The sequence below is a fragment of the Chrysemys picta genome, chromosome 2 (assembly GCF_011386835.1).
Source record: "Chrysemys picta bellii isolate R12L10 chromosome 2, ASM1138683v2, whole genome shotgun sequence".
Classification (NCBI taxonomy): Eukaryota; Metazoa; Chordata; order Testudines; family Emydidae; genus Chrysemys; species Chrysemys picta.
Genome location: NC_088792.1, coordinates 157,872,839 through 157,885,900, shown reverse-complemented (window position 1 = coordinate 157,885,900; position 13,062 = coordinate 157,872,839). Strand labels below are relative to the sequence as shown.

General features: G+C 49.3%; 1 protein-coding gene across 6 annotated transcripts in view; it reads right to left on the bottom strand.

The window, feature by feature from the left end:
* Window positions 1-13,062, bottom strand: part of LOXL2 (lysyl oxidase like 2) — a 100,276-nt gene that overhangs the window by 8,663 nt on the left and 78,551 nt on the right. For 4 of the 6 annotated variants that reach the window (XR_006172208.2, XM_005285147.5, XM_008168662.4 and 1 more), the window contains 2 exons: window positions 9,151-9,316; window positions 8,271-8,514 (listed from right to left, as the gene is read on the bottom strand). Coding sequence is in view for 5 of the 6 variants with exons in the window: in XM_005285147.5 (XP_005285204.1) it covers window positions 8,271-8,514; window positions 9,151-9,316 (410 nt within the window). In the remaining variant the exon portion in view is untranslated. Of the gene's footprint in view, window positions 1-6,818; window positions 7,239-8,270; window positions 8,515-9,150; window positions 9,317-13,062 lie in introns of those variants that run through there. The other 2 variants (XM_065584521.1, XM_065584522.1) reach the window with 1 other exon arrangement.

Genomic DNA, 13,062 nt, shown 5'->3' with positions numbered 1-13,062 from the left:
GCACCAGGACCTATTACGTAGGGTGGCGCGTAATATGGACCTACAAGCGGAGGAGATAGTGGAGGTCCAGGACCCCATTGTAAACATCCTCTCGGCAGATGCCCCATCCAGAGTGGCGTTACTCCTGATCCGCACGATCCAGGCTAACGCCAATACCATATGGCAAACTCCTGCCTCTATTCCACCCACTGCCAGAGGGGTGGAAAGAAAATACTTCATCCCCTCAAAGGATTATGAGTACTTGTATACTCATCCCCAGCCGTGTTCACTGGTGGTGTCATCGGTGAATGCAAGGGAACGCCACGGCCAACAGGCCGCAGCGCCTAAATCGAAGGAAGCTAAGCGCCTCGATTTGTTTGGCCGTAAAGTTTACTCAGCCGGAGGGTTACAACTCAGAGCGGCTAACCAGCAGGCGCTCCTGAGCCGTTATAGCTTTAATTCCTGGAACTCTATGGGGAAGTTCAAGGAATTGGTCCCCCAAGACTCCAGGGAAGAGTTCGGGGCCTTAGTCGAGGAGGGTAAGAAGGTGGCTCGGACCTCCTTACAGGCCTCCTTGGACATAGCAGACTCGGCTGCGAGAACCCTGGCGTCAGGTATCGCTATGCGGAGGATCTCCTGGCTCCAAGTTTCGGGTTTGCCTCTGGAACTGCAGCAAACCCTGCAGGATTTGCCCTTTGAGGGACATGGGTTGTTCTCCGATAAGACGGACTCTCGTCTGCAGAGCCTCAAGGACTCCAGAACAATCATGCGTTCCCTGGGGATGCATGTTGCGGGTCCCCAGCGCAGACCATTTAGGCCCCAGCCTCAGCGTTTCTACCCCCCCACCTCGTCAGAGACAGGACTCTGCCAGAAGGCGGGGGCGAGGTGGTAGAAGAAGGTGGACCGGCCCTCAACCCGGTCAGAACCAGGGGCCACCAAGGCCACCCTCAGGCCCCAGGCAGAACTTTTGAAGGTGCGGTCGAGGACGGCGCCCCAGTCATCCCCCAGGATCCAGCCCCCTCCTTTCGGGATCGCCTCTCCCACTTCCACCGTGCTTGGTCCCTTATAACCTCGGACCGTTGGGTCCTTCGCACGGTGGAGAGGGGATACGCTATCCAGTTTTCTTCATCCCCCCCTCCCACCCCCCTTCCCCGTCCCTCTTCAGGGACCCTTCTCACGAGCAACTTCTTATACAGGAGGTTTCTACGCTCCTATCTATGGGGGCCATAGAGGAGGTTCCATTAGAGTTAAGGGGCAGGGGATTTTATTCCCGCTACTTCCTGATCCCCAAGTCCAAAGGGGGTCTGCGACCCACCTTAGACTTGCGCGGACTCAACAAATTCGTAGTAAAGTTGAAGTTCCGCATGGTCTCTTTGGGGGCCATTATCCCTTCCCTCGATCCTGGAGACTGGTTCGCCGCCCTCGACATGAAAGACGCATACTTTCATATTGCAATTTACCCGCCTCACAGACGCTTCCTGCGATTCGTGGTAAGCAAGGTGCACTATCAATTTGCAGTCCTTCCCTTCGGCCTATCCTCGGCCCCAAGAGTGTTTACGAAATGTATGGCTGTCGTGGCAGCATACCTCCGCCGACAAGGGATACAGGTGTTCCCGTACCTAGACGACTGGTTGGTACGCGGTCGCACCAAAGAGCAAGTTCGAGCTCACGTCCACATGATAGTGCACACATTCAACGAGTTGGGCATCCTACTCAACAAGGACAAATCCACTCTAGAGCCTACCCACAGAATAGAATTTATCGGCGCAGTCCTGGACTCCGGATGCGCACAAGCTATCCTACCAGACAATCGCTTTCATACCATCACGTGCCTCATTCAAGGGCTCAGGGCCTTCCCAACTACCACGGTGAGGTCATGCCTTACCCTGCTGGGTCACATGGCTTCTTGCACGTACGTAACCAGGCATGCCAGACTTCGGCTTCGCCCACTCCAGACCTGGGTGTCATCGGTATACTGCCCACATCGGGACAACCTGAACATGGTGGTCACGGTCCCGAACTCGGTCCTAACCTCCCTCACCTGGTGGCTAGATCACAATGTGGTTTGCGAGGGGATGCCATGTCACGCCCCACAACCCTCTTTGCACCTGGTCACAGACGCATCATCGCTGGGTTGGGGTGCCCATCTCAACGAACACCATACCCAGGGCCTGTGGACTGCACCCCAGCTGTCCCTGCACATCAATGTTCGGGAATTGATGGCGGTACGCTTGGCGTGCCAAGCATTTCTCAATCTCCTACGTGGCCGCTGTGTGTTAGTTCTCATCGACAACACCACGGCCATGTTTTACATCAACAGGCAAGGAGGAGCACGTTCGTCGACTCTATGCCAAGAGGCGATTCGCCTATGGGACTTCTGCATCGCCCACTCAATCCATCTCACGGCATCGTTCCTCCCTGGAGTCCAGAACACTTTAGCGGACCGACTCAGCAGGTCCTTTCAGACGCACGAGTGGTCTATCCGTCCGGACATCATATATTCCGTTTTCCAGAGGTGGGGGGTTTCCCCAGGTAGACCTGTTTGCATCTCGAGCCAACAGGAAGTGCCACGTGTTCTGCTCCCTACAAGGGCGAGCTCCGGGCTCTCTCTCGGATGCGTTTCTCCTCCCCTGGAAAGACCACCTGTTTTATGCCTTCCCTCCATTTCCTCTGGTCCACAAGGTGCTGCTCAAATTACGCAGAGACCAGGCACAAGTAATTCTGGTCGCTCCAGCGTGGCCGAGACAACACTGGTACACCACACTGTTAGAGCTCTCGGTTCAGACACCGATCCCGCTCCCATTGTGTCCAGATCTCATCTCTCAGGACCACGGCCGACTGCGTCACCCCGACCTGCAATCGCTCCACCTCACGGCGTGGTTGCTCCATGGTTCACCCAGGCAGAGCAACAATGCTCGCACTCTGTCCAACAGATTCTGCTGAGCAGTAGGAAGCCTTCAACACGGACAACGTACTTGGCCAAGTGGAAGCGGTTCTCCTGTTGGTGCGAACAACGAGCCACGTCCCCGTTACAGGCACCTATTCCTCTCATATTGGAATATCTCCTCTCCCTAAAACAGCAGGGTTTGGCGATATCTTCAATTAGAGTTCACCTGGCCGCCATATCGGCTTTTCACCCAGGGGAACTCGCGTCCTCGGTATTCTCTAACCCGATGGTCGTTAGGTTCCTCAAGGGCTTGGACCGGATGTACCCACAACAGCGTCAACCCGTTCCGACGTGGGATCTCAACCTGGTTCTTTCCAAGCTCACAGGTCCTCCATTCGAGCCACTGGCCACCTGTTCACTTCTGTACCTATCCTGGAAGACAGCCTTCCTCGTAGCCATCACCTCAGCAAGGCGCGTTTCTGAACTCAGGGCGCTTACATCCGAGCCCCCTTACACAGTTTTCCATAAGGATAAAGTGCAGCTTCGTCCACATCCTGCCTTTCTTCCTAAGGTGGTCTCTCCGTTTCACATCAATCAGGATATATTTCTCCCGGTCTTCCATCCTAAACCACATGCTACTCGCCATGACCAGCGCTTGCATTCTTTGGACGTACGCAGGGCCCTAGCTTTCTATATTGACCGCACAAGGCACTTTAGAAAGACGACGCAACTCTTTGTTGCAGTGGCCGACCGAATGAAAGGCTTACCGGTCTCCTCACAACGCCTATCCTCCTGGATCACGTCTTGCATCCGGACTTGCTATGACCTGGCAGGTGTCTCAACACCGCACCTCACCGCTCACTCCACGAGGGCCCAAGCTTCCTCGACTGCTTTCCTGGCGCAAGTTCCGATCCAGGACATTTGTAGAGCTGCAGTTTGGTCATCAGTCCACACATTTACAGCTCACTATGCACTAGTGCAGCAGTCCAGGGACGATGCTGCATTCGGATCAGCGGTTTTGCACACAGCAATGTCTCACTCCGACCCCACCACCTAAGTTGGGTTTGGGAGTCACCTAATTGGAATCGATATGAGCAAGCACTCGAAGAAGAAAAGACGGTTACTCACCGTTGTAACGGTTGTTCTTCGAGATGTGTTGCTCATATCCATTCCAAACCCGCCCCCCTTCCCCACTGTCGGAGTAGCCGGCAAGAAGGAACTGAGGGGGCGCCGGGTCGGCTGGGGTATATATCCAGCGCCATGAAGGCGCCACTCTAGGGGGCTCCACAGCCGACCCGCCGGTGTTGCTAGGGTAGAAAATTCTCCGACGATCGTGCACGCGGCACGCGCACACCTAATTGGAATGGATATGAGCAACACATCTCGAAGAACAACAGTTACAACGGTGAATAACCGTCTTTTTTGAGCTCATTTCACTCTGCCTCAAACAGGAGAGCTGGGTTCATTATTTTAACTGGGCACTAACAGAGTCAGCTTGACCCTGTCTGCACGGCTGTCAGACAGGTTCCAGCTCTACATGTCATTGTAGTCAGGATGGTTCCACCAGTGCAGATAGTTTGTGCGTGTTAGGGAACGATGTGCATCAAGCCAGTGATTCAACAAAGTTGTTTAACTTTGAGCATGTACTTAAGTCCAGCTGAAGTCAGTGGGACTTGTGTAAAAGTGCATTGCTGAATACGGATGGACTTAAGTACATGCTTAAAGTTAAGCATGGGCTTTGCTCAATCAGGGCTTAGTTACACGGATGTAACTGAGATCAGAATTTGTCCCCCTCTCCTTGGAACCAGTGGTAGAGCGATGTAGCTGGAACATGGTAGTTGCTAGCACGGTTACCACCAAAGGCTCTCAGATACCATGGTGATAAGCACTGGAACAAAACAGGCCCCAAATCCTGCCATCTGATCCCCGTGAGCAGATCAGTGCCAAGCCCCACTGGTTTCAGGAGTACTCGGGATGGGCCCAAGAGTCAGTCTGCACAGAGTCTAATTCAAAACACATTGCTGAAGAGTTTTTAAAAAGTGGTTCGACTTTAACGGAAAGCAGAACTAGCCTTCTGGCTGTAAAAATAAATCAGGGCTTCTCAGTAAACGGTGCTACCTAATACCGTCCGTCAGATGTTTGCAACACCAAGCTATGCACGTATTCATTTAACTAAAATGTGCTTACAGAAGCAACAAAAGGCATTTTTTTCCTATAGGAAAAGAGGATTTTTCTTCACCCCGCCTCTTCCAAAATTGCCATCACAGAAATCGCTGCCAGATGTTCTTAAGTTTCCCTTCACCTGGACATTAAATGGCTTTTCCCCATTTTTGTCCTGCTCCTATGTCAAAAGCCTGCTGAACAGAGGCTTACAGTACCGGACTGAGACGGCTGGAAAAAAAAGAAAAAAAAAAGAGCATTCTGTGGTGGCCAACCTACTGATTTTGAAGTAGTCTATTTTGGCTGCCTCCGCTGCAAAAAAAAATTTAGAATCTGGGGTCTGACTCAATTCCTAAAATGTCTGCATCCTTCAAACGGGTGTTTATATTACAGTGTTTACAGACTGGAAAGATGCAAGAGGAATATAGTTCATATTCCTCCATGTAAACAGAATCCAGTTTCAAGCACACAGATGGCCTGCGGCCTCTTCCCGAGCCTCTCCTCACTTCATTTAAGACGTCTTCCAAAAGACACAGACCCTTGCTCCTTTTGAGCAGCCAGTCTCAGAGCTTGGATTCTATTGGGCCATAGTATTGCATTAGTCTCTATGTAAGAAGAGGGACAATATAGCCACCTTGAGAAAGGGCCAACTACTGAAGGCTCAGAGAGGAACAGAGCAGGCAACCAGTATATAGGACCACAAAGGATCTGGAAGCTGGTTTAGTGGGTCATCTGGATAGAACAATCCCTTTGGACGGTACTGTGCTGCCTAAACCTCTCTACTGATCCCTCCCTATAAATGCTCACTTACGGTTTGGCAGACAGTGGAAACCTGTCCCCAAGCTATAGCAAAGGGGATGCAGGTTTCTCCCCTCTATTGGTAAACCTCAAGCTGGTTTCCCTTTCCATCCGCCTTGCAGGATCTGTTTATTTTCAGTCTGGTTTGTGCAGTTGTGGAACGGGCCCTACCCCCTCCAACCTAGCTGGAGCATGGTGGAGATGTCCTGACACTAATGAAAGTCTGCCCAGAAGATGGAGCTTGGTTCATTAAAAGCAGGTTGGCTGACTGGGGGAGTCAAATGGGAAGGAGATACAGGTGGAAGGGCTCCAGCTGGTCACGGGGAAGAGGAAAGGAAATGGGAGCTGAGGTTTCTGGGAGCCTGACTGAGGAGATATCAGCGATTATCTTCAAAGAGTCATGGAAGACGAGTGAGATTCCACAGGACCGGAAAAGAGCAGAGTGCCAAGCTATAAAAAGGGTAATAAGGACAGCCTGGGGAATTACAGACCAGTCAGCTTAACTTCTGTACCCAGAAAAATAATGGAGCAAATAATCAAGCAAACACCTAGATGATACGAAGGTGATAAGTAGCAGTCAGCATGGATTTGTCAAGAACAAATTGTGTCAAACCAACCCAATAGCTTTCCCTGACAGGGTAACAAGCCTTGTGGATGGGGGGGGAGCAGAGGGGAGGGGGAGAAGCGGTAGATGTGGTACATCTTGTCTTTAGTAAGGCGCATGACCTTCTCATCAACAAACTAGGGAAATTTATCCTAGATGGAGCTACTATAAAGGTGGGTGAATAACTGGTTGGAAAACCATTCCCAGAGTGTAGTTATCAGTGGTTCACAGTCAAGCTGGAAGGGCATAACGAGTGGGGTCCCGCAGGGATCAGTCCAGGGTCTGGTTTGGTTCATTATCTGTGGACGATACCAAGCTGGGAAGGGTTTCAAGTGCTTTGTAGGATAGGATTAAAATTCAAAATGAACTGGACAAACTGGAGAAATGGTCTGAAGTAAATAGGATGAAATTCAATATGGAAAAATGTAAAGTACTCCACTTAGGAAGGAACAATCAATTGCACACATATACAATGGGAAATGACTGCCTGGGAAGGAGTACTGTAGAAAGAGATCTGGAGGTCATAGTGGATCACAAGTTAAATATGAGTCAACAGTGTGACACTTGCAAAAAAAAAAAAAAAAAAACCAAACAAAAAAAAACAAAACCGAACATCATTCTGGGATGTATTAGCAGGAGTGTTGTAAGCAAGACACAAGTAGTAATTCTTCCGCTCTACTCTGCGCTGATACGGCCTCAACTGGAGTATTGTGTCCAGTTCTGGTTGCCACATTTCAGGAAAGATGTGGACAAATTGGAGAAAGTCCAGAGACGAGCAACAAAAATGATTAAAAGTCTAGAAAACATGACCTATGAGGGAAGATTGAAAAAAATTGGGTTTGTTTAGTCTAGAGAAGGGAAGACTGAGGGGGGACATGATAACAGTTTTCAAGAATATAAAAAGTTATTACAAGGAGGAGGGAGAAAAATGGTTCTCGTTAACCTCCAAGGATAGGATAAGAATCAATGGGCTTAAATTGCAGCAAGGGAGGTTTAGGCTGGACATTAGGAAAATTGTCCTGTCAGGGTGGTTAAGCACTGGAATAAATTGCCTAGGGAGGTTGTGAAATCTCCATCATTGGAGATTTTTAAGAGCAGGTTAGACAAGCACCTGTCAGGGATGGTCTAGATAATACTTAGTCCTGCCATGAGTGCAGAAGACTGGACTAGATGACCTCTTGAGATCTCTTCCATTCCTACGATTCTTGGCACCTGTCCTTTAGCTTAGGGCAATCAGGTGGAGAGCTCTTGTTTGAGGGTTATGGAACCATCAATGTTTCTGTATCACAAACCCCTTTGCAACATCCATGGGGAGGTAAGGAATTTTACCCAGGAACATCTCAGCGTAGGCTACTTCTGGGGTCCCTTCAGTGAATTCTATGATTTCTCAGTAAAGCAAGCCACAAGATTCCAATCAATTGTGCTACCTGGCTTCATCAGTGATTTTATACTGTAATAAACTGTGTATGCGCGTTTGCTATTGGTTGGAATTATAGCTGCTCAAGTGTGTGTCATAGGCCATATACTCTTAAGGAGATTCTCCTTTATTCCTGTGCTCCGGGCCTGTGCTTTTGAAGCAGAAGGACGTGAGTTCTATCCCAGCTTTTCTCCATGAAGTCTGAGTGGCTGTGGTTTGCAGCACAACGATAACGGCGCAAACATCTAGAAGAGGCCAGTTAGTACTATTTGGGCTTGTGGCTTTGAGATGTGGATGGGCCCATGTCCATGAGGAAATGGACCCACCTAATTTCTTTCATGACCAATAAGGGGCAGCAGAGTGCACTGGGTCTTTGGCGCTTGCATTCTGATTAGCAACAAATGCAGAGGAACCTAAGCACTCACCTGTGGCAGTCGTGCCAAATCCAGGCGTGGCGGCCGTTCTTGGGGCGGAAGTCAGCCTGCCCGTTGTTGTGGATCTGGGAGGAGAAGCGCAGGAGCCTCCTGTAGCCAGTGGAAACGGATGTATTGGCAGCCGAGGTGGCCAGACAGTTCTCCTCAAGCGCACACTGCAGCAAGAACATCGGGCGGTCCTCCAGGTAGGAGGTTTGCTCCACCATTTCGGCATTGAGCACCAGATCCGGGGCAGCTGATGGTGGGGAAAGAAAAATGTCTTTAGACCTACCCACACCAAAGCGATGGTTTGCCACTCCAATCATATCCCAATTGCAGCCATTGCCATAGCTGCCCCACCGCGCACTCCTAGCGGGGGCAGGACAAAGCCACAACCTGTGCTGTTTGAAACCAAGGTTTTCAATATAAACTGCAATGCACCAGGCAGCTGGCTCAGGCTTGAGAAAGTGCAGAGATGTGGCCGGTGAGAAGGTCAGTGCAGGAAGCAGTGGCAAATACTTGAGTTTGGAGGAGGAGAGGCAGGGAATGTGGGAAACCGGAGGCTGTTCCAAATATAAAGGTGGAAAGCCAAGGGTTGGAGAACATGGAGAAGGGGCACGAGAGGAAGAAAGATAATCAATGAACTGAACTCCAAATAAAAAGCTAAGTTCCTACCACTGCTTTTTGGACATTTAACTCTGTATTATTCAGACAGACAGTCAGTTGATCCTAAAATTTGCCAGTGTGTTAAAATAGAAGGATGGCCCAATGAGTGGTATGAGCCTCCCTGTTTCCTCCCAGCATCCCAAGAGAAGCCCAAGGAAATCTCCATGATCAGTATCACTTTTCCAGGTGTCCCGACTATTGGAAGAAGAAAATGCAAGGAACTCACTTTCTGAGCAGGAAACTCCCGCGGCAAAGCGGCCGCCGCCTCTGGGGCACGACACCTGGGCACCGTCGTGCCGGCAGTGTGCCAGGGACATCTCCGTCCCGGAACACTTCACACCACTCATAACGACGTCATTGGCGCTGACGTCTCCATGCCAGTACCAAGTTTCCTAGGGAGAGAGAGAGAAATGGGTCATTTGATTCCAGTGGCAGGTGCGTGGCTGCTCCTCTTAGGGAGAATGTCCAAGCACAGGTCACTGCCAGAAGGACCGACCCCAGCGGTGTGTTTTGATATGCAAATTAGATCCAAATCCCATAATTCCCACTGGAGTGAGGGGCAAGTGTGTACGACTATAGCATGGGAGACAGCATCAGGTTTTTTTTGTCAACGCATGCACATATCCATCTGTATTTGGAATGAGCCCTTTTCATATGCCTGGGGAGGGAGTGCTCCCCTCAAAGCAAATCATTTAGAGGCCATCAAGCTAGGAAATACTTATTCTGAAGGGAGATAGAGCTCTCATAAAAGTCCCCACATCTATCACTTTGGGGCATATTTATTCACTTCATAAACCAGGTAAGCCAGTGATTAATGATTTGCAGCACCATAGGGGAGACCCAGGTTTGAATCCTGGGTCAAGATTTTCAAAAGGGACCAGTGATTTTGGCTGCCAAACTTAAACCACCTTAAAGGGGCCTGATTTTCAGAGGGTGGGTGCTCAGCACTGTGTAAAAACTCAGCCCCCCACCCCTTTAAGAGCTCACAAGTTGGGCAGCCAGAATCATCAGTCACGTTTGAAAACCTTAGCCCCAGCCTTCAAGGGCAGGTCTTCACTACCCGCCAGATCGGAGGTCGATTTATCGCATCTAGTGTAGATGCGATAAAAATTGATCCCCGATCGTGCTCCCCGTCGACTCCAGAACTCCAGCTCGCGAGAGGCGAAAGCGGAGTCGATGGGGGAGCGGCAGCGGTCAACTTGCTGCTGTCCTCACGGCCAGGTAAATCGACCTAAGATACGCCGACTTCAGCTACGCTATTCGCGTAGCTGAAGTTGCGTATCTTAGGTCGACCCCCCCGCGAGTGTAGACCTGGTCTAAGGAGATACCACTACCCTTGGGAGCAAACTCTCTAACTAACTGGTTAGTGTTCTGGGCTACCATGTGAGAAGGCCTTGCTTCTGTGCTAATTCAGCCATGGGCCACCTGGCATGTAGAGATCTCCTGGAGCTCGGCTAACATTTGCACAAGCTGAGTTTTGCAATTCATCAGCCTTTCTGCATATTAAATTATCCTGGAGCCACTTCCAGTTTAATGAGCTGGATGGGAATTCCTTTTTCATACGGGTACCAGGCTGTCTGGCCAGCCACTGCTGTGCAGGGAGGCAGGAAGCAACAAAAATACAAGTTACTATACGGGGAGTGAAAGGAGAATTTGTGCCCATTTAGCAGGAGGAAAACTTTTTTAAAAAGCCACCCCCCTCATTTTAAAAAGGAGGAAATAGTAGCAAAATAGATCTAACAATATTCACAGACATTCTGGTGCCACAGCTTTATCTGTAAATGTATTATCACATGGATTCCTAGATTAGGAAGCTTGCTAGGGCTTTTCAAACTGGTCAGAGATTGGGATCTTCATTAACCGGTTATCAGCAAGTTGCCCTGACAAGGGTACGATCTCCTTGTTTGACTTGCTGCTGGGATTTTTTACTGTCCTAAGTCAGCTGAACTGTGTAACAAGCGTATATATTTGTACACAAAGTATGCCATCAGCCCTCGTGACATGGGTGTTGTACCACACCATCCTTAACTAACTCCCTTGGGCTTCAATCCATGCAATTTAAATAGAGCAAAGTTGTAGCAGTCTATATAAAATGAGCTGGAATTGTTGCTAATAGATATTTTAGAAAAGGGTGCACCTGCCTTTTGTGGATGTACTGAAGCCACTGGGGTATCTGAGACAATCAGAGGTCTGTCTTATGAGAATACTAAGCACTTTGCATCTGCAAAAAGCACTCTATGGCCTTTTAACTAGTTAATCTTCACAACTGCCTGGGAGGTATTATCTGCACTGTATAGGTAGGGAAACGGAAGCACAATTTAACGGAGGTTAAATAACTTGCCAAAGGCCACATGACAGTTGCAGAGAATAGAAATCAGGGGTTCTGACTTCCAGTCCCCTGCTCTAAGGCAGATGATGACATTTCCCTCCCAGAGCAGGAGTAGAACCCAGGAGTCCTGACTCGGAGTCCTTTGTGCTGAGCACGGGTCACAGTTAAACGTGGTTAAAACACATCTCTCCTTGTTTTTGGATATGTTTAAATTCCACTTTGCTGTAGTCCAACTCTACATCCACGTCCCCACCCAGCCCAACCCATCCAGTTTATGAATTCATCCTCTCGGTCTGTTGGGATGGGCAGATACACTGCCACGTTAGGATGGGTGCCCGGCAAATAAATCATGTCTGCCTTGCAACATCTGTGCATCAGGGAGGGACAGCAGGATGCTCCAGCATGAGACCAGAATGCTGTTGCATGACTAACACCAGAGATAGAGAATTAACAGCCAGACTGGCCTGGTGTGAGGCAGAGATGCGGTCAGCTGGAAAATGGGATTCAGACCCTGGCGAGGTCAGGATTTGGAAAACCCAGAAGATAATAAACAAGAGGGAATGTTTAGAAACAAAAGTTTTCCTGTCAGAAACAAACTGGCCAGATCCTCAAGTCCTCAACTCCCCAAGGGTAGAAAATGGTTCAGTAGCATAGTCTGAAAGGGTGGCATGCTGTACCCAGAAATTGTGAAGTAGTGTCTGCTGAGAGCTAGACAAGGAGGGGAGCATCTCTACTGGTTAGAGCTGGAGTCTAGGACCCAGGATTCCTGAGCTGAGATTTTCAAAGCAGTTCACAGGATTTAAAATTAATGGAAGATGTGTTATTAAATCCCGACCGGCTCTGAAGATCTCATCCCTCCACCTATTCCCAGCTCTGCCTCTGTGTAACTACGGGCAAGCCACTTAGCCTTTCTGTGCTCAGCTTATCTAAAACCGATATTGTTATATTTAACAACCTCACAGGGCCGTTATGAGACTTAGTGGTTTAAGAGACAGGATGGTCTAACACCTATAGCCCTCATTTGGATCGCAAAGGATCTAGATTCAGTTTCTGGCTCTGCCACCGACTTCCTGTTTGACCTTGAGCAAGTCACAATCTCCCTCTGTCTTAGTGCCCCACCTGTAAAATGCAGATAACATTCCCTCTTCCCTGCTTTTATTCGTCTTTCCTATTAAAATTGTAAGGTCTTCAGGGCCAGGGACTGTCTCTTACTGTGGGTATGTACAGCACTGTGGGGCCCTGATCTTGCTACTGTAATACCGTTTGGGGAGGGCTTGGAGATCTGCAGATGAAGAGAGCCCAGAGTATAGTGGATTAATTGTATCCACATGAACCCCAAATTAATTGCGACTATATAAATCAGAAGAAAGCAATGCAAAACCCCTATTAGGTCCCATCCAGACTGTTTCCCTGCTGGACCAATGCAGGATTGTTCCCCACTGTGCATTGCCCTCTCTAGTAGTCCCAAGACTTGTTCCTCCTGGCTAAGAACCCGACATTGGTTGCAGCTGCAAGGAGTGAAGTAAAAAAAATCACTTTATGCTGATTTATGTGAAAGTGTCAGAGCTGGGAATGCGGTTCAGGTAGAGAAGGAACTGTCTGTACCATTGCTGCTGTTGCAACACACTGTGTCATTAACCCTGTTAGCAATGCCCTGTGCACACACAGCTAGCCCCTGTTCTCCACAGTGTTGCTTTATGTTCATGGGTATAATGCACTCTGGTCCCACATAAGGATCTTTTCTATTCTAAATACCCGCAGCCCCTGCTAAAGGAAAATATCTTGTTTCATGCCGGCCTATAGAGCCGG